Source organism: Muntiacus reevesi, chromosome 3 (assembly GCF_963930625.1).
Source record: "Muntiacus reevesi chromosome 3, mMunRee1.1, whole genome shotgun sequence".
Classification (NCBI taxonomy): Eukaryota; Metazoa; Chordata; class Mammalia; order Artiodactyla; family Cervidae; genus Muntiacus; species Muntiacus reevesi.
Window position 1 is genome coordinate 138368734 of NC_089251.1, and position 26731 is coordinate 138395464.

The 26731-nt window shown below is 37.9% G+C and overlaps 1 protein-coding gene across 3 annotated transcripts in view; it reads right to left on the reverse strand.

Annotated features, from left to right (window-relative positions):
* Positions 1-26731, reverse strand: part of UNC80 (unc-80 homolog, NALCN channel complex subunit) — a 221106-nt gene that overhangs the window by 91928 nt on the left and 102447 nt on the right. For 2 of the 3 annotated variants that reach the window (XM_065927674.1, XM_065927673.1), the window contains exons 24-27: positions 24747-24882; positions 21154-21287; positions 15073-15238; positions 6234-6334 (exon numbers count right to left, since the gene is read on the reverse strand). In XM_065927674.1, coding sequence (XP_065783746.1) covers positions 6234-6334; positions 15073-15238; positions 21154-21287; positions 24747-24882 — 537 coding nt within the window. Of the gene's footprint in view, positions 1-6233; positions 6335-8540; positions 8745-15072; positions 15239-21153; positions 21288-24746; positions 24883-26731 lie in introns of all 3 variants that reach the window. The other variant, XM_065927672.1, reaches the window with a different exon arrangement.

Sequence of the window (26731 nt, forward strand, 5' to 3'; positions counted from 1 at the left end):
TGGGGAAGGAAATATTTACACAGGTCCAAGAAACCCAGAGAGTCCCTAACAGGATAAACCCAAGGCAAAACACCCCAAGACACACATTAATCAAATTAACAAAGATCAAACACAAAGAACAAATATTAAAAGCAGCAAGGGAGAAACAACAAATAACACACAAAGGGATTCCCATAAGGATAACAGCTGATCTATCAATAGAAACCCTCCAGGCCAAAAGGGAATGGCAGAACATACTGAAAGTAATGAAAGAGAATAACCTACAACCTAGATTACTGTACCCAGCAAGGATCTCATTCAGATATGAAGGAGAATTCAAAAGCTTTACTGACAAGCAAAAGCTGAGAGAATTCAGCACCACCAAACCAGCTCTTCAACAAATGCTAAAGGATCTTCTCTAGACAGGAAACACAGAAAGGCTGTATAAATGGGAACCCAAAACAACAAAGTAAATGGCAATGGGACCATATCTATCAATAATTACCTTAAATGTAAATGGGTTGAATGCCCCAACCAAAAGACAAAGACTGGCTGAACGGATACAAAAACAAGACCCGTATATATGCTGTCTACAAGAGATCCACCTCAAAACAAGGGACACATACAGACTGAAAGTGAAGGGCTGGAAAAAAATATTTCATGCAAATGGAGACCAAAAGAAAGCAGGAGTCGCAATACTCATATCAGAAAAAATAGACTTTCAAATAAAGGCTGTGAAAAGAGACAAAGAAGGACACTACATAATGATCAAAGGATCACTCCAAGAAGAAGATATAACAATTATAAATATATATGCACCCAACACAGGAACACCACAATATGTAAGGCAAACGCTAGCGAGTATGAAAGAGGAAATTAATAGTAACACAATAATAGTGGGAGACTTTAATACCCCACTCACAACTATGGATAGATCAACTAAACAGAAAATTAACAAGGAAACACAAACCTTAAATGACATAATGGACTAGCTAGACCTAATTGATATGTATAGGACATTTCACCCCAAAACAATCAATTTCACCTTTTTCTCAAGCCCACACAGAACCTTCTCCAGAATAGATCACATCCTGGGTCATAAATCTAGCCTTGGGAAATTCAAAAAAATTGAAATCACTCCAGTCATCTTTTCTGACCACAGTGCAGTAAGATTAGATCTCAATTACAGGAAAAAAAGTTATTAAAAATTCAAACATATGGAGGCTAAATAACATGCTTCTGAACAACCAACAAATCATAGAAGAAATCAAAAAAGAAATCAAAATATGCATAGAAATGAATGAAAATGAAAACACAACAACCCAAAACCTATGGGACACTGTAAAAGCAGTGCTAAGGGAAAGGTTCATAGCATTACAGGCTTACCTCAAGAAACAAGAAAAAAGTCAAATAAATAACCTAACTCTACACCTAAAGCAACTAGAGAAGGAAGAAATGAAGAACCCCAGGGTTAGCAGAAGGAAAGAAATCTTAAAAATTAGGGCAGAAATAAATGCAAAAGAAACAAAAGAGACCATAGCAAAAATCAACAAAGTGAAAAGCTGGGTTTTTGAAAAAATAAACAAAATTGACAAACCGTTAGCAAGACTCATTAAGAAACAAAGGGAGAAGAACCAAATTAACAAAATTAGAAATGAAAATGGAGACATCACAAGACAACACTGAAATACAAAGGATCATAGAGACTACTACCAGCAGCTCTATGCCAATGAAATGGACAACTTGGAAGAAATGGACAAATTCTTAGAAAAGTATAACTTTCCAAAACTGAACCAGAAAGAAATAGAAAATCTTAACAGACCCATCACAAGCAAGGAAATCGAAACCGTAATCAGAAATCTTCCAGCAAACAAAAGCCCAGGACCAGAAGGCTTCACAGCTGAATTCTACCAAAAATTTAGAGAAGAGCTAGCACCTATCTTACTCAAACTCTTCCAGAAAAATGCAGAAGAAGGTAAACTTCCAAACTCATTCTATGAGACCACCAGCACCCTAATTCCAAAACCAGACAAAGATGCCACAAAAAAAAGAAAACTACAGGCCAATATCACTGATGAACATAGATGCAAAATTCCTTAACAAAATTCTAGCAAACAGAATCCAACAACATATTAAAAAAATCATATATCATGACCAAGTGGGCTTTATTCCAGAATGCAAGGATTCTATAATATCTGCAAATAAATCAATATAATACACCACATTAACAAATTGAAAGATAAAAACCATATAATTATCTCAATAGATGCAGAAAAAGCCTTTGACAAAATTCAACATCCATTTATGATTAAAACTCTCCAGAAAGCAGGAATAGAAGGAACATACCTCAACATAATAAAAGCTATATATGACAAACCCACAGCAAGCATTACCCTCAATGGTGAAAAGTTGAAAGCATTTCCCCTAAAATCAGGAACAAGAAAGACAAGGGTGGCCACTCTCACCACTACTATTCAACATAGTTTTGGATGTTTTGGCCACAGCAATCGGAGCAGAAAAAGAAGTAAAAGGAATCCAGATAGGAAAAGAAGTGAAACTCTCTCTGTTTGCAGATGACATGATCCTCTACATAGAAAACCCTAAAGACTCTACCAGAAAATTACTAGAGCTAATCAACGAATATAGTAAAGTTGCAGGATATAAAATTAACACACAGAAATCCCTTGCATTCCTATACACTAACAATGAGAAAACAGAAGAGAAATTAAGGAAACAATACCACTCACCATTGCAACAAAAAGAATAAAATACTTCGGAGTATATCTACCTAAAGAAACAAAAGACCTATAGATAGAAAACTATAAAACACTGATGAAAGAAATCAAAGAGGACACAAACAGACGGAGAAACATACTGTGTTCATGGATTGGAAGAATCAATATTTTCAAAATGACTATAGTACCCAAAGCAATCTATAGATTCAATGCAATCCCTATCAAGCTACCAACGGTATTTTTCACAGAACTAGAACAAACAATTTCACAATTTTTATGGAAATACAAAAAACCTTGAATAGCCAAAGTAATCTTGAGAAAGAAGAATGGAAATGGAGGAATCAACCTGCCTGACTTCAGACTCTACTACAAAACCACAGTCATCAAGACAGTATGGTACTTGCACAAAGACAGAAATATAGATCAATGGAACAGAATAGAAAGCCCAGAGATAAATCCACAAACCTATGGACACCTTATCTTTGACAAAGGAAGCAAGGATATACAATGGAAAAAAGACAACCTCTTTAATAAGTGGTGCTGGGAAAACTGGTCAACCACTTGTGAAAGAATGAAACTAGAACATTTTCTAACACCATACACAATAATAAACTCAAAACGGATTAAAGATCTAAATGTAAGACCAGAAACTATAAAACTCCTAGAGGAGAACATAGTCAAAACACTCTCTGACATAAATCACAGCAGGATCCTCTCTGACCCACCTCCCAGAATATTGGAAATAAAAGCAAAAATAAATAAATGGGACCTAATTAAACTTAAAAGCTTTCACACAACAAAGGAAACTATAAGCAAGGTGAAAAGACAGCTCTCAGATTGGGAGAAAATAATAGCAAATGAAGCAACAGACAAAGGTTTAATCTCAAAAATATACAAGCAACTCCTGCAGCTCAATTCCAGAAAAATAAATGACCCAATCAAAAAATGGGCCAAAGATCTAAACAGACACTTCTCCAAAGAAGACATACAGATGGCTAACAAACATATGAAAAAATGCTCAACATCATTCATTATCAGAGAAATGCAAATCAAAACCACAATGAGGTACCATTACACGCCAGTCAGGATGGCTGCTATCCAAAAGTCTACAAGCAATAAATGCTGGAGAGGGTGTGCAGAAAAGGGAACCCTCTTACACTGTTGGTGGGAATGCAAACTAGTACAGCCGCTATGGAGAACAGTGTGAGGATTCCTTAAAAAACTGGAAATAGAACTGCCATATGACCCAGCAATCCCACTCCTGGGCATACACACCGAGGAAACCAGATCTGAAAGAGACACATGCACCCCAATGTTCATCGCAGCACTGTTTATAGTAGCCAGGACATGGAAGCAGCCTAGATGTCCATCAGCATACAAATGGATAAGGAAGCTGTGGTACATATACACCATGGAATATTACTCAGCTGTTAAAAAGAATTCATTTGAATCAGTTCTAATGAGATGGATGAAACTGGAGCCCATTATACAGAGTGAAGTAAGCCAAAAAGATAAAGACCAATACAGTATACTAATGCATATATATGGAATTTAGAAAGATGGTAATGATAACCCTATATGAAAAACAGAAAAAGAGACACAGATGTACAGAACAGACTTTTGGACTCTGTGGGAGAAGGCGAGGGTGGGATGTTTAGAGAGAACAGCATTGAAACATGTATATTATCTGTGGTGAAACAGATCACCAGCCCAAGTTGGATGCATGAGACAAGTGCTCAGGGCTAGTGCACTGGGAAGACCCAGAGGGATCAGGTGGAGAGGGAGGTGGGAGGGGGGATCAGGATGGGGAATACATGTAACTCCATGGCTGATTCATGTCAATGTATGGCAAAAAGCACTACATTATTTTAAAGTAATTAGGCTCCAACTAATAAAAATAAATGGAAATAAAAAACAAAAAACTGAAGTGATCGGGACTTCCCTGGTAGTGCCAGAGGGATCAGAACCCACTTGCCAATGAAGGGGACACAGGTTTAATCCCCTGTCCAGGAAGATTCCACATGCCAGGGGGCAACTAAGTCCATGTAGCACAACTACTGAGCCTGCACTCTAGAGCCTGGTGCCCAAACCACTGAAGCCTGTGCGCCTGGACCTTATGCTCTGCAGCAAGAGAAGCCACCGCAATGAGCAGTCTTAGCACCATAGTGAAGAGTAGTCCCCACTGGCCACAACTAGAGAAAGTCCGAGCAAAGCAATGAAGACCCAACCCAGTGCAGTCAAAAAAATAAAAAATTTTTAAAAATGAGAATAAAATTGAAGACATCTTAAATAAATAATGGAACATAAGTTAATGGAGGGTAGACCATTTTATCCATTAGAAACTTAATAAAGAATTTCAATTCCTCAATTTTAACTATCTTTATATTCAATATAAGGCTTTTGTAGAAGGTTTTTTATGGAAACTAACAAGGTAATTTTAATAGAAATGAATATAGCCAAGAAGAGACCCGGTCATCCTGAAGAAGACCAGAGCTGGAGGATTTACACTAATGTGAACAAAAGAACCCAGACACAACAGAGTACCTAGCATATGACATGCATTTCAGAAACAAACAACACTAATCTTCCATGCTAGGATAGTAGTGACCCGTAAGGGAGGGTAGTATTTGGCAGAGGGCCTGGGTAGGGCTTCTAAGGTACTGCTAATGTTCTTCTTGACTTGGTGGTGGTTGCACAGAAGTGTCTACTTTATGAGAATTTATTGAACCGTGCACATAGGTTTTGTACGCTTTCTCATATGTAGGTTTGACTAAACTACAAAGTTGACTTTAAAAACAGCTATCTCAGAGATTCTCAAAATCAGCTGGTTCTGGGAATCAGCCAGTTCCAAGGGCATAGCCCTGTACACTCTGAGTGTGACGTACCAGGCAGCCCTTGTCTGACCCTACTAGAAGTCAGATGAAAGAGGAGATGGAGACATTCCATAACTAACATCAATAACAGTGCCGCCAGTGCCCTGCCAACTGTGGATCACATCATACTTGCTGAGCTTTCTCTTCCTTTCCTCATGCCCTTGAACTGCAACCTGTGCCTGGGACTCCCTCTTGCCTCTGCCCTCAGGAGAGCCCTTTGAGGTATGACCTTAATCATAGAATCTCCATGTCTTGGTTTACAATTTGATAGAATGCAGACTCAAGACTGACACCATGATCTTGCTCTCAGCATTTGTGAAGACTTGTGTGAAACTGATCATGAGGCCTTGACTGTGTTACCCAGGTTCTCTCAACCACCAACCTGGCCTGGTCCCTCAGGGTTCTCCCTGACTTATACTGACTCCCAAGCCAACCTTGGTCTTACATAAGGTTCAAATGAATACAGTCCAGCAGAAGACCCATCTTAGTGAGGATCCAGAGGTTCAGCTGAAATGTGAACCTATAGATTTCAAAGAGGCTGAAATGGATGGATATTTTTAGTATAGTCTTTTGTCTTCTCTTCACAGATCTCCCCCCAGTGCTGAAAGAAATTGATCTCAGAGCTCTTTCTGAGACTCCTACTTACATGAAGCCATGACATGTTCCTGTGGTAATTTTCCTCCACACCGGCTGCACTCATGCCCTCGGGCTCAATGCTGGGCTCACTTGCACTCCAAGGACTCCCTTCTTCAAAAGAAAAACACCAAGAAAGGTTGTACTGTTCTGTCTCCCTGGAGAACACATTGCTATGGTATCATGGTCCATGCTTTTGAATCCTAGGGCACACTACCATGGCCAATGGGTTACAGGGCATAGCACTGACTTTACTGGAGGAATATTAATAGGAGCTGTTCCCTTTACCACCAGCTGAACCAGCAATTACAAAGACACTTATGATCTCTGTTACAGTGGCTTCCATTGTGAGACATGGGAGCAGAGAAAAAAAAAAAAAAAACACAGAGTCAAGTCCTTGAATTGCTGAGATGAGCAAGTTATTGGTTGAGTGTGCCCAAACCCATTCCAGACTGCCCAGACCTCGCAGGTGTAGGTAAGTAGGGACACCAGCCAACCTGCAGTGGCCACAAAAAGTGCTACCACCTCCACTGGGACTGTGACCACAGCTAGTGTTACTGCCCTTCACACCAGCTGGCTTTGCTATCAGAGCTACTTCAAAGATGCCTCAGAAAAATGAAGGGAATTTGGAAGTAACTGTGCCCAGTTGAGGATAACTCTTTGTCCAAGTTCCTCTCTAAAGGAGACATGTCACAGGAATTCTTAGTATACCAGATATACTAGAGAGTATACTTAATATACTAGACAACTAAGCTTTATGCTCCAATCTACCAGCTTTTCTGGGTATTTTCTATGACAAAACTATGCCTCTAGCTTGGACAGTTTGACTTAACTGGTTAGGCTAAAGGGATCAATTTAAATAATTAATTCAAATAATACTTTTCCCCAGACTAACTGATGATACTGTTACAGCTCAGATCTGTAACTAAAGATGGCATGAGGCTTTTTTTTCTATTATGTTCTTGAAAAATAGGCTGAATCTCAACTAATGCATAAATTAGCTATTTTCAAAGGGAAGGGTGGGTAGGTGTAGAAACATTTTCTATTTTAAACTCTCTTTGATTAAAGATACTCAGCTCCTATTTCAGCCGGCTAAATCAATAATTTATCCACATTCCCTGGATAAAGAAAGAAAGAAAAAGAAAGTTAAGTCGCTCAGTCGTGTCTGACTCTTTGCGACCCCGTGACCCACCAAGCTCCTGCGTCCATGGGATTCTCCAGGCAAGAATACTGGAGTGGGTAGCCATTTCCTTCTCCAGGGGATCTTCCCAACCCAGGGATCAAACCCAGGTCTCCCACATTGCAGGCAGACGCTTTAACCTCTGAGCCACCAGGGAAGCCATGGATAACTTCTAACTAACTTCTGAAATAACTTACTTTTAAAGTAGAGCTTTCCATTTTGGTTTTCACACAGGGACTGAATGGCAAAGAATATGTACTTCAATTTTTGCCTAACAAACTCTGGTGAGTCCTACTGGCATGCTCATTTAATCTTTTTCTTGTCTCTTAAGATGACGATCAGAGCCCATAGGACTAAGACATTTTGGGATTCACAGTCTCTTTGGGTCCTAAGGTGACAGTCTATAACTCTAATACTCTGACTGTATATAAATCTGATTCTCAGGAGCTTGACATACTTTATAATCATTCCTAATTTATCTTTAGAGCACCTTTCCACTGTGGGTAAGGAGCACACAGAATTATTCTTATTGGGTAACTGGGGAAAACAAATTCCCAAGAAGTTAAGTGACTTGCTGAAGGTCAGTAGTCATTAGGGGTAGACAATCTTTCCTTTCTAAAATTTTGGTTGTTTTCACTGAGAAAGAGAGTTTATTTTACAGAGTACATTAAGTCAGCTTAACATCAAGGGAATGTCTACATTTTGCTTTAAAGGTTCTGTTCAGAAGTATAAAGGCATAAAGCATTTGGATCTCAAAAAAAAAAAAAAAAAATCTGTCATTGTCACTAAAGTATTTTCTTTCCCTACTGTAGACTTTATATCCTCCCTGCTCAAGCCATGGTCCTTGAACCAGCAGCATCAGCATCACCAGAAAGCTTGTTAAAAGGGTAGAATCTCAGCCTCCTATTTCAGAGATGCTGAATCAGATTCTGCGTTTTAACAGGCTCCCAGCTGACCCTGTGCCCATAAGGTTGGAGCAGCCCTACTCTGGACGGCAACATCGTTTACAGACCCCGTGGGCACTCTAACCTACAACGCTGCCCTCTGACTATGGACGGAGATGGACTTGAGCTGTATGGGGATTCGGGCTCTGTCTTCCTACCCCCCACGTCCCTGCACACACCCACTCCTCTATGTTACCTAGGTCAGTGACAGTGTCCCTGCTCTGGGACAGCTGCAGCTCCTCAGCCTCAGACTCTGAGTCCTGCCGTGATAACTTGCTGCTCTTTAAGCTGCCGACCCGGCGAATGCTGGACAAGGAACCCCCCTTCTTCACCTGGAAACTGCGGGTTCCTTTAATCTGGAGCAGGCGGGAACCTCCTATCCTGATCTTCCTGCTGGGAACTGTATTAAAAGAATAAAATAGGGCTTTTTCCCCCTTAGTTCTCCCCAGTCAGCGTCAGAGCCAAGCTCTCCCCAACTTTGTCACTGAGCAACCTCTTCTCTGCTGGTCTGGACAAGGAGCTTCTCCCACGCGCCCAGCCAGGCAGCTTTGTTGGACGGGCAGGAGGCTGGGTCCACCAGGAAAGGCTGGTGCAGCTTCTTTCTTGGACACACAGCTCATCGGTGCTGGGAACAACCTGCTCTCTCTCTCTGGCCCAGAATTCACAAGCATGAGCGCACCCTCACCACGGAGTCCTCCAGGACCGTTAGCATGTTCACACAGCATCATTGCTTGATTTCACAGAACGATCAGTCATGTGTTTTTGTCTTTTGAAATGGGATAGACAGATTTATATGAGTTTGGGAAACCCCTTCATGGGAAACCCTTTCATTTGGGAATACCTCATTAAGAAATAAAAACAACAGTTGCTTCACTCTCCAACAATCAGCAGTGGGGTCCGCTCAGCTCCTCAGCAAAGGCACTAAAGGATCTGTTTTCAGTGGGGTGCTTTGGGTGAACACGAGTGTGAAATGGTTCCATTTTCAATGCGCCTAGTGATTGCTCCTCTTAGTCAAAAGGTTGGGTGAGATATGAGTCCAAAGGTTGCAGCACCCTGTGCCAACCTTAGTCTACATATACCAAGAACAACATGCATTACTCCTTTTTAGTGTTCTGGAAGAAACAGTCATCAGTGAGGAAAATTAAAGGGTAAAAGAAACACGTTCAGTTAGAAACCTACTTTTTAATCAAAAGCATCCTTATTTCCCATAGTCACATCCACACCTCCTTCCTTTTCCTTTGAAGATCTGGGATTGTCACATACTGATACCATAAGGGTGATTCTCAAAGTTTTCAGGGCTTCAAGTGATACTCAGGAAGGGGATGTTTTTTTAAGTTTTCCTTCTTAAGACATGAACAAGATTTCTTACTAATTATGCAAGACACAGCTATTAATATTTTAGTCCCAATTAGGAAAATTGCATTTTAGTCTCAAGTTTCTCACCCATAGGAGAGTTATTCTATGACTATGATAGAAGCTTGTACCACTCCATAAAATGTTAATTAAGTATACACTTTTAGTGACATTTAAAGGAGCCTAGAAGAAATCCTGTTGAATCATGTGAATTGTTTAATCTCTAATTTATACCCATGATTGAGAAAGACTAAAATTATCACCACTCAGCTGGCAATGGCTTCATGGAGCTCCCTGAACACATCTGGATAGAATTTCACATCCAGACAGAAGTTCTTGCAGCACAGTTGAATACGTTCCACAAAGACCATAATGCTCAATTTTAGTAATAGCACAAACTCATCCACTGTACTTTTCAGTATTATTTTTAGGCACAATTGAGACTTTATGACTTATCTGAAATGCATTTGAAACAGAATATAGTTATTTTTAAAGACTATTAATACAATTATGTCAAAATAGACTGGGAAGTAGACAAAAAGATTAAAGAAAGTATTTAAAAATTTTACAGAGGCACACTTTGGCATTCTTTGTCTGATTTCATGATATTTTTCTGCTTACAAATATAGTACAGTAATCCCAATTTAATATGATGCAAAAAATTTAACTTTGAGAACCCTGTTCTACTACCAAAGATAATTGGAAATATCATATAACTCTGAAAAAATAATATTCAGAATTATGGCATCAGTTATTTACAAAGGACATAATTGTTAGGATTCAGATTTGGTAAAGTACATCCACGACAATGAGAACTGGTATTAAAGAAACAAATTCATCTATAATGGATAAAACATTGCTTTTCCCTTTTCTCTAACACCACATTATATCTATTAGCAAGTCCTGATGATGCAACACTTCCAAATGTAGGATTTTGAAAGCTCCATCACCTATTCCCTGGACTAATACAACCAACAAACTGTACTCTCTTACCCTACTCCTACAGTTTGAATCATCTTTTAAATACATAATCATAAATACAAATATTATATCATTTTTCTGGTCAAAATCTCCCAACAACTATCAGACACATTTAAATAGAATTAAATTTCTAACCATATTTACAGGCCCTATTTATTTGACCTTTGCTCAACCCCATCTTTTAACACTTCCTCCAACTCATTCTGTTGCATCGATGTTGGCCTCCTTGCCCTTCTTCACATGCTCCCATGTTCCTGCATCAGAGCCTGTGCTCACTGTTGTCTCTGTTTGGAAGACTTTCCTCTCAGCCCTCAGCCTGATGGACTCTTCACATCATGCAAGTCTCAGCCCAATGTCACTTGTGACTAGAATCCCTCCTCCTCCAGGTCACTACCAATTCTCTGACACCAACTTGATGTCTTCATACTGTTTATCTCTACTTGAAAGTCCAGAATTTAATGTTATTCATTATTAGCTAATCTAAACTAAAATATACATGGAACATTTTCCCTGTTTATTGCTGTATTCTAGGAATCTGTAATAATGCCTGGTACAGAGCAGATAGATGTTCAGTACATGATTATTGAGGAATCACACATGTCTTGGTATCTGTATTCTGGAAAGCCAGTCTTAGTTTGTATCTGGAATATGGATAAAATGATACCAGATCTTGCTCGGAGATTTTAGGTAAAATATTTTTCATTCTAAGGATGATTTCATATTAGTTTTCCTTTGTAGAATCCCAACTGTCCTCAGGTTGTTTATTTCAAGAACTGACATTTTTAGATGTTATACAAACAGATGGTATGAAACTTTAAATAAAATTTTAATAATCTGAGTTAGCAGGGTCCCTGCGGTCCCCATTTTCACATCGGCTTTAGCATCTGGTATCAGCTTGTTAAAAGGATTAAGGAGTATTTAGGAATCTTTGAGAAGTTTCTTGCCAACTGGTAAAGGACATTTTATGAATATGTTCTCATTTTATTTATACTTCTAGCTTTCTGCTCTTAATTTATTAAATAGCTTCATATAATCCCATAGCCATTCTAGGAGAAGAAAAATGCTTGTGCATTTGAACATTAAAGGCAATTTACATAAATTATAATCATGATTAGTGTTTTTAAAAATAAACCTGAGGTTTTATTTCTTAAAATGATATAGAATTTACTCTGCTGAAATGTAACCATGTCAGTATTAATGCTTTTTGCTTCAACTACTTTAAATAATAACTAACATAACAATTTTGAGTGGGGAAAAAGGTACCTATAGTATATGTTTAAAATATGTAAGTTTCACAGAAACAGAATCACAGATATTGAGAACAGACTGGTGGTTTCCAAGGGAGAAGGAGTCGGGGGAGGGGTGGAATGAGAGAATGGGGTTAGCAGATGTAAACTTTTATATAGCAAATGGATAAACACCAAGGTCTTTGTATACCACAGAGAACTATACTCAATATTCTGTGATAAACCATAGTGGAAAAGGATATAAAAAAGAATGTATATATATGTCTAACTAAACCACTTTGCTATATAGTAGAAACACAATGTTGTAAAGCAACTATACTTCAATTTTTAAAAAGTGATAAAAAAAAAGATGGAAGTTTCTCATCATATGCAGTCCTCTTTGTCAGAAGTATTTGAACAAACCTTGACTTGATACTTCTTACTATCAGAAATTGATAAAAACTGGCTAATTCTTCCTGCAACATGGCTTCTGTTCACCATAAATTCAACACAATATATTTACATTTTTAAATGTTGTGACAATAATCTGATCTGAAATATTATAAAGATTTTTTTCCAGAATATATCCACTCTTTACAAAGTTTTAAATATTTTAAACATGTTGTGTTTTATTTATTTAGGGCTATACTTTTTCAGAGTTTTTTCATTATAGGTTATTACAAGATGCTGAGTATACATCCCTATGCTATACAGTAGATTCTGTTGTTTATTTTATATATAGTAGCACCTACTCCTGCCCCATCCCCTGCTATCCTCTTTGGTAGCCACAAATTTGCCTTCTATGTCTGTGAGTTTATTTCTGTTTTGTAAAAAAATTCATCTGCATCATATTTTAAAATTTCACATATAAGTGATACCTTATGATATTTGTCTTTCTCTATCTTCACTTAATATGCTAATATCTAGGTCCATCCATGTTGCTAAAAATAGCATTATTTCATTCTCTTTTATATGACTAATATTCACTTGTATGTATATGTATGTGTATATACATATCACATCTTCTTTATCCATTCATTTGTCGATAGACATTTAGATTACTTCCATATCTTGGCTATTGTAAATAGTGCTGCAGTGAACACTGGGGTGCATGTATCTTTTCTAATTAGTTTTCTCCAGATTTATGTCCTGGAATTGCTGGATTCTATGGTAATGATTTTCAGTTTTTAATGACCCTCCATATGGTTCTTCATTGTAGCTGCACCAATTTTCATTCCCACCAACAATGTAGGAAGTTCTTTTTTCTCCACACTCCAGTGTTTATCTGTAGACTTTTAATGACGACCATTCTGACTCGCATGAGGTGATACCTCATTGCAGTTTTGATTTGCATTTCTCAAATAATTAGTGACACTGAACATCTTTCTATGTGCCTACTGGCAAGGTCTTCTTTGGCGAAATGTCTGTTTAGGTCTTCTGTAGGGCTATTTCTTTTGAGAATCATGTATTCCTTGAACTACCAAACATTTTGGAGTCACTGACTACAGAAAATATACCAGTGGGGAAAACTGTCTTTGACTCTTTTCACAAATATGCTGATATTCACTTAATGGAAATTTGTTAGAAAAACACTGAAGGGCAATAAAATTTAAGAAATACAAAAATCAGAGAAGTTAACAGTTTAAAGGAGGCTTTAAGGAGCAACTTAAAACTTTGCAATCTTTAACTCATATTTAGGATTTTCTGCATGAGTTCTGATCTATATGCTCATAATACATATTATAAAAAACTAATGATTATTTATTATCTCCTAGTTAGAGACTGTGTCCTTATTGAGTTTACGTTTTACTTGCATTGTTCATTTAAGTTAAAGTGAAAGCTGCTCAGTCGTGTCAGACTCTTTGTGACCCCATGGAATTCTCCAGGCCAGAACACTGGAGTGGGGAGCCTTTCCCTTCTCCAGGGGATCTTCCCAACCCAGGGATCGAACCCAGGTCTCCCGCACTGCAGGCGGATTCTTTACCCACTGAGACATTAGTGAAGCCCAAGAATACTGGTGTGGGTAGCCCATCTCTTCTCCAGGGGATCTTCCCAACAGAGGGATTGAACTGGGGTCTTCTGCATTGCAGGCGGATTCTTTACCAACTGAACTATTGGGGAAGCCCATTGTTCATTTAAAGCTCTCAACATTCCAATGTAGTAGGTGTTAATAATATAATTTTACAGAGAAGAAAATTGGCTTAGCAGCTAAACTTGGACAAGGTCACATGATTAGTTACTCTATTCCACCATTTTAAGATGCACTTTTTTTTTTTTACATTTGAACATCTCTGAAATTGAGATTTGGCTTACAATTGATACCATCTTAAGATATCACCAGAGCCAGGTGGTACTTGTGACACATTTGCTATTGCTTGTATTCATGTGAGTGTCTAAAGCACCAGCAACAAAATGTACAAAATGGGTGCCAGTGTCTTTTAAGTCTCAGGAGCCGAATGATAGTTTGGTGAAGGAGTGGCTGAGGTGGTAAGTCATGTGTGTTAGGCAACATGCCTGAAGCAGGAATTGAAGGTAGGCTAGCTTCAAACAATTGCACGTTGGCTTATGTAACAAGCACCAATAGCTTTATAGATTCCTTTAAGAAATGATGTATTACTAACATTCTGATGACACAGAAGACATTATCATACGTAAAAATACAGACAGTGACAATTCTGAGATGAAAAGTGATTAAGAATTTGAACTCTGAATTGAAGATAGTTTAGGAAAACTAATTAGTTTACTTTCCTGCAGAGAGAATCATATGAACTGGTAATAAAAATCTATATTAATTACGTCTGAAAGTCTTCTTTCAATAAGAATAGAACACAAGTTAATTGATAAGAAAGCATTGTGTAAGAGCTGAAAGGGGAGTACTTTTCCTTTCTTATTGGTGTATAAAATAACGGTTCATTTTACAACTAATGGCACATTATATTCAATGGGGTATGCAGAGATGCTGAGCTAGAATTAGAACGTCCCGGACTGCAGAGTTCAACTCCTAACTGGCATGATTACCTAGTTGAGTGAACACTGAGTGAACACTGTTAGTGCTGTATGGAGCCAACAATGTGGATTTCTTTCCATGCACAATTCTGCAGCTTAGACCCAGACCAAATATCCCTTGAGAAACCCAGAAACATGAATTAATTTTTGCTTTATCCATACCTTTCTTCTCTTCAACACCTGCATCTGATTTGAGGGTGTGGCTACTACTGTGAAGGGAATCTTTTGAGTCTTCATTTTCATCCAGGACGCCAGCAAAGCTGATCTTCCTTTCATATCTGTGCCGGTCCAATTCAGGGTCCAAACGAAGTCTGCAGCTCTCCAAGTCCTGCAATGTCAGTGGGGAGCATGTGAATGATGGCATCTCCCCAGCACTGCATTGGTCTTCTGGTAAACCTCACTCCATTTTTGAATAGCACACACAGCATTTAAATAGCCAATTTCCATCTACCTTATGCTAGTTTCAGACTGCGGCCAAAATGAAAACATTTTCTTTAATCCACAGGTTAAGGATTCAGTTGCAAGCCCAGGTTGTTACCTGTGTTTCTGACCAACTGGTTATAAATCGAAGGTTCCAACAACACCCCTCCTCAGTTCAGTTAATTTGCTAGAGGTGGTAACAGAACCCAGAGAAATATTTTGCTGACTAGATCACTGGTTTATCATTAAAAAAAATAGTCATCAATAGTTAGACGGAAGCAATGCACAGGGCAAGGAATGGGGGGAGGGTAACCAAGCTTCCAAGTCCTCCAAGGCCACCGTCCTCCCCAGTCATCACATGTTCACCAACCGGAAGCTCTCTGAATCCTGTCCTTTTGGGTTTTTATGGAGGTTTCATTAACTAGGCATGATTGATTAAATCACTGTCACCTAGAGGTGAGGGGAGTGGTACTGAAATTTTCATTTTTCTAATCACTCGGTGTCCAGCTGATCCTTAGGTAATCTAGAGACATACCACAAGTCACCTCATTAAGACACCTTGATCACCCTCCTTAAGAAATTCCAAGGGTTTTAGGAACACTGTGCCAGAAATACAGATGAAGACCAAACATAAATTTTTTTATTACACATCATCATATCCCAGAACAGAAACAGAAAACAAATACCAAGATGATGTTGGAATTCAGTCCTAAGGATTAAGTAAAATTTGTTGAGCAAACAGGTAGGAAAAGGCAGTTCTGGCTTAAGAAACCTCGTGTATGATGGCCAGAGGCACAGAACAGGATCAGACAATGGGAGAATCTCTCCTTCTCTTTTAGGAAGATTTCAAATATAAGAGGGGTTCCTTTACCATCCGCTTACGAACAAAATGATCCCATAGCCGAAAGTAGGGAATGTAAGTACTTAGTAGGAGTTAAATCTGTGAGGTGAGCATGGACATTTGATTTGTTCTATGAATGGAGACTCACTCATGCTGAAGATCATATTTAATCATTAATCTATAAAACACTTTCGGACCTGATAAATGAAAAATATATAAAATGCTAACATTTTTATACAGTGATTTTTTTCTAATTATGACACAATAAGTTCTTGGATTCAAGTAGCTTGAAAAACAAAAGATGTTTTGAAAAACCCAGTTTGTACTGAGATTAAAACCTTAAACTTTTAACTGCTGTTAGTAAATGAAACTTTTAGACTCTATAGTTTCTTTTCCCTTTGAATTAAAAACAGAAGTTACCCTTTGGTACTCAGAAAATTGTATCACATCTAGAAAAAAGAAGGAACCACATCGAGTCTATTTACCTTTGTTAAAAAATGCTCTAGAAATATAATTGCTCCTCTGAAATTAATCCTTTTTAGGAAAAAGAAAACAACCTAACTACTTTCCAGTTTGGCAGCCAAATTTAGTTAGATAAGCTTCTTAGTTGAGACAAAAAGTAATAACAATTCTGATTCTCTAAAGTAGTTATTTCTTCCAACTTCTTGTATCTACTAGTCAAAACCCTACTTATCTTTCAAAGCTGTATTCATATATGATCTCTTTCAGGAAGATCCTTCAGATTTTCCAGGCCCTCCTTTGGCCAGCGTTGGCCCTCTGCTCCTTTCGTGTGTTGTCCCTGTGGTGGTTCTCCTGTTACAGCTTATTCATCTCTGCATCACCCTCACTCCCACCTCTGCACCCTTTATACCACCCTTTCTCATAGCCTTACTCTCAAATATTCACATCTACTCTTCAAATATGAATGTGAATTGTGTTTCACTTCTGATCGGGCTTCCCTGGTGGCTCAGCTGGTAAAGAATCTGCTTGTAATGTGGGAAACCTGAGTTCGATCCCTGGGTTGGGAAGATCCCCTGGAGAAGGGAAAGGCTACCCACTCCAGTATTCTGCCCTGGAGAATTCCATGGACTATACAGTCCATGGGGTTGCAAAGAGTTGGACACAACTGAGCGACTTTCACTCTGATTGTTTAGTTTTAGGAGCATTTGGGATCCAGTGGTGTATTCTTTATAATGTGACTTGTTAAATCCCACTGGTACCGTTGGTACAGTTTCTAGCACAATCTTGTACAAAAGCATTTGATATGTTGTTCTCCCTAATGAGTGAACATAGATGTAAAGAGACTTCTCTATGGTCTTTTTCTTTGTTATTAAGGATCATCTTGGCATCTGATGGGAATTAATTTAATTCCATGCTGCTTGGTCATCAGTTACTGGTTTCACCAACTCAACAGGGAAACATTTTAATAGATCTGTAGTTTTATAGACAAAACTCTCTAAAAAAATTTGTGTTTTCAAGTTTGGAAGTTAATCACTACTTGAAGAAAAATGGCTTATTATGCTTTTTTAGATGATAAATCTTGTTAAAATGGTGCTTTTCCCCTTTCCTAGATATTCTTCATGTGTATGGTTTACAAAAAGAGAGAATAAAAATGCTACCAGAAGTCATTTTGGGGGGAGAAACAAGTAACTAAGTTCCATCTAGGGATGTAGATGGAAAAAATATGTTAAGTTGGTAAAAATATGTTTTTAGCTGACATTAATTTTCCTTTTCACTTATCTCCATGCCCCAGTGAGTGACCTCCTGAGATTGCCTAGCTCTATCAAATTAACTTTGATTTATTGTATTTTAGGCTCTTTGGCCTTCTCTTCCTCGTGTGTGCTAGATACTGTCCGACTCTTTGTGACCCCATGAATGGTAACCTGCCAGCTCCTCTGTTCATAGGATTCTCCAGGCAAGAATACAGAGAAGGTTGCCATGGCTTCCTCCAGCGGATCTTCCCAACCCAAGGATCGAACTTGAATCTCATATGTCTCCTGCTTTGTAAGGCAGATTCTTTACCACTAACACCAGCTGGGAAGCCCCTTTCTCTTGCACACTTCGGATATAACCAGCACTTTTTCAAACAAACAAATATTTCACAAGGAAATGATCTTATGACATTTCTATCAGAAAGACTTTCTTGGTAGAAAGTTTATGCTCCCTATCTTCCCCTCTCCTCAAGTCTCAGATACTAGAATATTTATAAATTTCTAATGTGATTACTTTTCTAGCTTATACTTCTATTATTCTGTACATTCAGGTAGCTATTTATTTTTACTGCTGTTAAAAATGTTACTCAGTTACTAAAATATAAAATATCCCCCAAATCAATAAATACTTTTACAGCAAGTGTTTCGTTAAAACTTTAGAATATTTCATTTTAATGGTATTTATGCTTAGCCTGTTAGATTCACTGTTTTGTGCAACTTCTTAAAAAACCTATCTCAAGCATTTATAGTTTCTGTGTTAGTAAAATGGTTTTATGATACTGTTTTCTCTGTAATAGTTAACAATGTGATTCAAGTTTTCTTTATCATCAAGTATAGTTACATAGATTAAGCATGAGCTCTTTCCCATTTTCCAAAGGTCACATCCCCCCAAAATTTATGAACCTATACTTGACAATAAAAGTTATAGTTCAATGAACAAAAGATTTATGAGACCTAGTTAAAGGCAATGAAAAATTTCCTCTTATTGATTGAATAACTGCAGCCTCTGTTTTAGTTTAATTTTTTGGCATTTTCTACTAGACAGCCAGTTGATTTTACAGTCATTTTTTTAAAGATTTGATTAATTTTTTTAAAAAAGAAATTTGTTACAATAATAAGGAACATTAAACTATAGCTTTATAGTGTTGAAAGAAAGAACAAAAATAACTGAATCAAACTTTAAGGTTCTTATTTTTTTTTAATCACTATAAGTCAAAATGGTGACCTTTAAAAATCTGAAAATTTGAACTTCCCTGGTGGTCCAGTGGCTAAGACTCCATACACCCAGCACAGGGGGCCCAAGTTCAATCCCTGGTCAGGGAACTGGATCCCACATGCTGTAACTAAGAGTTTGCTTGCCACACCTAAATAAAGATCTTGCATGCTATAACTAAGACCTGGCACAGCCAAATAAATATTAAAAAATAAATAAAAAATGAAAATCTGAAAATTTAACAGATGTGTTTCTGAGCTTTTATGAACACTTCAGTATAATTAGAATATTGATGTGAATAACACTCACAGAGACCTACAGATTAACCTTGACTTAAACATGTTTAAATGGCAGACTTACTTGATTTTCTAGAGTAGTCTCAATATAATAGTGAAGGTGACAATTCAGAAAAATAAAGGTTCAGGATAACATGAAATTAAATAAGGGCAGTAGGAGGAACTCCATTTCGTAGTACTTAAATGGTGCAGTTTCACAGTCCAAATGTGGACACATTTCTCTAGAAAACATATTTTACCTACAAAGAGTTCCATTTTAAGTTTTAGAATGTGAGGAAATGGGCTGTGCAGACAATGGAAAATCAGAGTTAGAGGAACAACTCAGGAATAGCAGAGCACTGACTTTTTGGTTCCATTCCTCATGCCAACCTCCAACCCCCCAGGACTGCAGTAGGGTCTTGCTGGGATTGGTCAAAACAGCAGGAGAGCTGGCGCACTGTAAAATTCACCTAAATGGAAGCACATAGATTGTTAGTGTACCAGTTTCTCTGGTAGTGTAAATTTTGTATAAAGGGGAGAAAAAAAAAGAATTTGTCTGGTTCCTCAGCTCTGGTCAGGTAAGGCCTATAATAAAAGAACCACTGGAAGCATGGTGCCCATTAGAGAACAAAGGGCCAAGAAAATCGGCTCTGAGATGGACCTCTGTCCAAAGTGCTTTGTGATGACTCCTGGCTCTTGCAGGAATTTGTATCTTAAGTTAAAAAAAATCAGGCCCTGAGGGCATACAAGTGTGTCTGTATGTATGCCTGCTTGTGTGTCTTTGTGTGTGTGCATGTGTGCGTGTGTGTGTGTGCATGTGCGTGTGTGTGTGTGTGCATGCACACATGGTCTTTTTCTGCCTATCTGTATCCATAAGAAATGCTGCAGGAATAAAATATTTGTTCAGAGACATTTACATGCTAAAGACTTGAGTCTTTTCATGCATAATTTAAATGAGAAAATTCACTGGTAGCATATAAATTTATGAATTGTTAGTATGGTTTTTCCAGTGGTCATGTATGGATGTGAGAGTTGGACTATAAAGAAAGCTGAGCACCAAAGAATTGATGCTTTTGAACTGTGGTGTTGGAGAAGACTCTTGAGAGTCCCTTGGACTGCAAGGAAATCCAACCAGTTCATCCTAAAGGAAATCAGTCCTAAATATTCATTGGAAGGACTTATGCTTAAGCTGAAACTCCAACACTTTGAACACCTGATGCAAAGAACTGACTCACTAGAAAAGACCCTGATGCTGGGAAAGATTGAAGGTAGGAGGAGAAGGGGATGACAGAGGATGAGATGGCTGGATGCATCACTGACTTAATGAACATGAGTTTGAGTAAGCTCTGGAAGTTGGTGATGGACAGGGAAACTTGGCGTGCTGCTGTCCATGGGGTTGCAGAGTCGGACACAACTGAGCAACTGAACTGAAATGAGTATGAGAAAAACAAACATATCAGTGATTTCTGGAAAATGCTGGCTATAAAACTCCTCACAGTTTGCAGAATAAAGGAACGTAGAAAGGTTCTTAGACATTCCTAGGTTAACTGACAGTGATCAATTAGACATTACCCAGTGGTACAGTCTTTTGTGATTTTAAGGTCGATTTTCAGTTTTTTAATAGATAAAGATTTTCTTTTTATATATGAAAATCCTGTGGCTGAATTTTTAACCTTTATGATACATTTGTTCATTGGATACTTGAGGAAATTGTGACTACTGAAAACCAAGCCACCTGGCTGGATTCTCCAAGTAGCCTCATTATTAATAAGCTTCACTAACCATCAGAGGCTCAGTGCGTGGTCTGGGCAGACATGAAAAGGTCTCTCGTAGGAAGGTGGTAATCTCCAGGAGAAGCTGGCAGGCTGCCATCTTCAAGGCAAAGGGGCAGCCACATTTAGAGGGGTTCACAGTACCTATGGAAGGAAAGAGTTGTTTCATAAGCAAACAACCAATAAAAAATACAGAGGCACGGTTCGAAGGACATAGCTACACATGTGTAAAACCAAACTGTATATGAGAATGTTACCTATCCATGTGCAAAATGAAACTGCAAATGAGGATGTCACCTGTATATGTTCAATTTACCTGAGCCCTTTAGCATAATCTATACATCACAATACACCTCTTTCCCCCTCCATTTTGCAATTCTGTAACAAATACCTCAGGATTAAAATGTCAATCAGTAAGAATTATTTCCCTTAAGGCATTATAGAGAAACAAAATGCAGCTCCACTAGGCCGGATAGCCTTTTAGTGAAAACAAAAACAGAAAGCAGCCTTACCAGATTTTCACATAGCTGTTCAATCAGATTTATACATGGTATAGGGCCGTGAATAGATTTGGAGCTACGAAACTCCTGTCGGCTTACTTCCTAAGCGATATCTGTCTTAATGTTCTTAGGGTAGTGAAGTTGTTTCAACTTTAGCTCAGATGTGTTTCTGTAGCATAAACAAGACTTATTTACTTGGTCACCCATGTTATACAGTTTATACAAGCTAGCCTGTCATATTAAGGAATAGCTATACTAGAATATGCAAATATTCTCCTTTGCTTTGAAGAATACCAGTCTCTGAATGAGTTAAATGTTGTAACCACCATAGACCAACAAATGAATTTTGCTATAAAGGCAGATAATGGCCAAGCTAACACTATAGAGACTGAAATCCTCAGGATTAGTTCTCAGATACATGACATCACAAATAATGGAGAAATATATTGATTACTTATCAGTGTTCAGAAAAGAAGACAAAGATATGTCTCCCATAGAAGAAAATAGTTCGAATGAATCAACTTATCAAGCAATAACTAAATCATTACATATTAACCTTCCTAAAAATATCTTTAAATAGCTCTAAAATATTTCCTGTGTATTTGGCTTTCATAATTGATATAATATATAATTATAGCTTATTTTGATAGTAGGTAGAATTATGGTCTTTCTGAAGATATCTGGCTATTGCTTCCCCATGAAAACCATTATATTTTCTACAGAGGTAATATGTGGCTGCGGACATTGCCTCTTATTAAGAATGAAAAAGCACTGTTTACAATAGCCAGAACACGGGAGCAACCTAGATGTCCATCGGCAGACGAATGGATAAGAAAGCTGTGGTACATATACACAATGGAATATTACTCAGCCATTAAAAATAATGCATTTGAATCAGTTCTAATGAGGTGGATGAAACTGGAGCCTATTATGCAGAGCGAAGTAAGTCAGAAAGAAAAACACCAATACAGTATATTAATGCATATATATGGAATTTAGAAAGATGGTAATGATGACCCTATATGTGTGACAGCAAAATATACACAGATGTAAAGGACAGACTTTTGAACTCTGTGGGAGAAGGTGAGGGTGGGATGATTTGAGAGAATAGCATTGAAACATGTATATTATCATATGTGAAATAGATCGCCAGTCCAGGTTCAATGCATGAGATAGGGTGCTCAGGGCTGGTGCACTGGGACGACCCTGAGGGATGGGATGGGGAGAGAGGTGGGAGGGAATCACCCATGGCTGATTCATGTGAGTGTATGGCAAAAACCACCACAATATTGTAATTAGCCTCTAATTAAAATAAATAAAAATTTTAAAAATGGTACTAAAAAAAACAAAAACAAACAAAAAAAGAATGAAAAAGACAAACTCCTGCATTGTTTCCAGACTGATACTTGCTAATACCATAATTATTTTTAAAATGCAAACTGAGCTATGTATTGACTTGAAAGTGGAACTAAAGAAGACATTCCAATCTTATATGCAGTGAATGAAAGTTCTAGAGTCTAAATGACTCTAGAACTTGCATAGACGTGCAACTGTTTATTAAAACATAATTGAACACTAGTTATTTAGTATCAGCTTCTGGCTCTGTGCTTGTAATCCTAAAGATATCATCTAGATTCTTCTTATCAGTCCCATAGACAATGAGCTTGGTCTTAGTCCAGGCTTTCTCATAAGTATCATCTGAAATATTCTGTTACAGGGAACAATTACTGACTTATAAATAGTCTCACCAAAAAACTGTTATACCAAGCATACCATATTTCCAGTGATACTTATGTGGTCTCATGGAAATGTGAGACCATTTTTGCCTAGGAAGTTACTTCCATCTAATGAAATGGCTTCTCTATGTTCTGAAGGACCCCTAGGAGATATGGGGCAGTTTGGGGATGTCTCCTGGCAGGCCTTAACTAGATTCTGTGGTTGCTGGATTATCCTCAAGTCCTATTACAAATCAGACCCAATTTTGTGAGTCATTCTAGGATAACCCAGACTCCTGTGAACTTGAGGGAATCTTTGGGAACAACTTTCATCATTAGATTAAAAGACTAACATCAAAATCTGGTGTTTTGCCAACAGCTAAGTCAAGAAGATTTTCTTTGATTTATAAGGGCTGAGGAAGAGCAAAATGATGGGCAAATGCAAAAAAATTATTGGTATGAAAGTAGAAGACAATATGTTTTCTTTGATTATTATTTAGTTCTGTCTAATAGACATCTAGCCATCCTTTTCTATTTCATGCCTTTAAAGATGAAGTAGGTTTGGCATCACTTAACTAAGGATAATCCTTAAGACATCACCAGGGAATCTGCATTTCAAATCACTAGGGTAGGTCAAAAGGAAGAGACCTCAGTGTCTTCATCAGTTAATGATACTCATTCCAAAACCATATTGGAATTGCTAGTCCATAAAAGGCAGTGGTACACAGACACACAAGCTTGTATGGTATAGAACAGAATGCTGTTGCACAAAATGGTGTTGAGAAAGATGTTCAGGAATCTCTTTGTCTCTATTCTTCTATGACGAGACTCAACTATACTTTTAATAAATAAGTACAGTAAATCAAACATTCATAGTTCTAATAATCTGAATCTTAAAATTTGAATTTCATGTTAAAAATGATAAACTATGATTAAATATTTTAATATTTTAGTGATTTGATAAGCTTTTCATGTTTAATTTCATTTGGTCTAGCCCTTATGTATATCTTCAAGAGTAATAAAAAAAAAACACAAAACCTGACCAAACCCTTTTCTGGAACAGCACTGTTCCACAATACCTTTTCTCAAGGAGGGCTAAAACTGATCTTGACATTTACAGTATTAGGAATCAGAGACTACAAAGCAATGAATGTTTCATAGGGTCTACAGCTCTTTGCTCATGTCCATAGTCTTCTCCTCTGGCTCCTGCCCTCACTTTGTGTGGTTTTATGCACATGCTCACATCCACGCACAGGGAATGGGGAGAAGGTACAGTGGAAGACATGCCAAGGTGGTAAGAATGTGAAAGAGGAAAGAGAAATATTACGTGCTCCTAAAGCAGAGATTCTTACAAGCAGGGGTTCTTGTAGTAAAGGGAGTCTCCTTACTGTCATCTAAAAAGTCTTCTTCCTCATCCTCCTTTCTCAGTCTCCTCTTGGTCTCCTCATCATAAATGAGACCCAGCAGGTTGGCTGGACTCTCACTTTCCCCATGACACAGCTCATTCAACCGGACGCCGATTGCCTACCATGCAGAGAAAAAAAATGAAACAGTGTGAGGTGTATGTCAGACTGTAAAAGAGGTTCTCACATTACAGAGGTCATCAGCCATCAGTTCATGGGGATTGTTTTCAGCATAAGCGTCCTCTGTTTGCCATAGTGTTGTTACCACCACATTTCCCAACATGGGAATCCAGAGAAGGAAGGCACTAATGCTGGCTCCAAGGTCATTCAGTCTAAAGACTTCTAGGACCTGGAATGGTATTTATTCTCACACAAAACGTTTCTGAAAGTATTTTTATTTCCTCAAAGGTCATTTATTTTATAGATCTCACATAAGAGGGTATGCAGTTGTATTTTCTTTTAACTATTTTTATTTATTTAAAAAGTTTTTTTTTTTTTTTTGGCCATGCCGCATGACACCTGGGATCTTAATTCCCCAGTTCAGTTCAGTTGCTCAGTCGTGTCTGACTCTTTGCAACTCCATGGACTGCAGCGTGCCAGGCCTCCCTGTCCATGCCCAACTCCTGAAGCTTGCTCAAACTCATGTCTATCGAGTTGGTGATGCCATCCAACCATCTCATCCTCTGTCATCCTCTTCTCCTACCACCTTCAATCTTCCCCAGCATCAGGGGCTTTTACTATGAACCAGTTCTTCACATCAGGTGGCCAAAGTATTGGAGTTTCAGCTTCAGCATCAGTCCTTCCAGTGGATATTCAGGACTGATTTCCTTTAGGATGGACTGATTGGATCTCCTTGCAGTCCAAGGGACTCTCAAGGGTCTTTTCCAACACCACAGTTCAAAAGCATCAATTCTTTGTCACTCAGCTTTCTTTATGGTCCAATTCTCACACCCATACATGACTACTGGAAAAACCATAGCTTTGACTAGACAGACCTTTGTTGGTAAAGTAATATCTCTGCTTGTTAATATGCTGCTTATGTTGGTCACAGATTTTCTTTCAAGTAGCAAGAGTCTTTTAATTTCATGGCTGGAGTAACCATCTGCAGTGATTTTGGAGCCCCCCAAAATAAAGTCTCTCACTGTTTCCATTGTTTCCCCATCTAACCCATGCTTTCTGCATTGGAAGTGCAGAGAATTAACCATTGGACCATCAGGGAAGTCCTAGATAGTTGTTTTTAATGGAGGATTTTGCTGCAGCAAAAAATAAGAAGTCACATTTCCTCAGAATGTTTCTGATCATGCAGTTTTATGAGGATAGCACTGTCATGTTAATGAGTTTGGAGGCTGGCATGACTTCTACAACTGAAATTTTATTTGTATCTTTCATCATATATGCAATCAATGATTTTCTTATAGACTTTGTTTCCCCTTCATGATATGCTATGGATTAGAAGGAAATATTAACTATTCTTTTGAAATATTAACTATTCTTTTGATAGTGTACTGAACATCAACATTAGAAACATGACTTTTACCTCAACACATAAACAACATTGGCTTTTATAAGGTATTCACAAAATCAATGCTTGCTATCTGTTCTTCTGAATCATCGTGTACTAACGTCTGATTTAAAAAAAGTAATTTCCCCCAAAGAGACAAAATATGCTACCTCTACTTCCTTTCACATTCCAATTACATATTGTATAGAATAAAAGAAGAGACACATACATAGGAAAGAGAGTCAAAAAGCTAAAATGAGCACTGAACTTGGTTTGACAGTTTGAGTAATCTGTGCATTGGTAAGAACAAAATTCCAGCTAATTTTCTTCTTTCCTCCTGCATTATCCTTTTCAAATATTTAGAAAAACAACTAAATTCTGGGCATGTAAGAGATTAGATCTGCTGTTGGAAAGTGACAAAAATATGTCCGTGTGTGCATGTGTATGCTGTAGCATCTGACACTTAGCG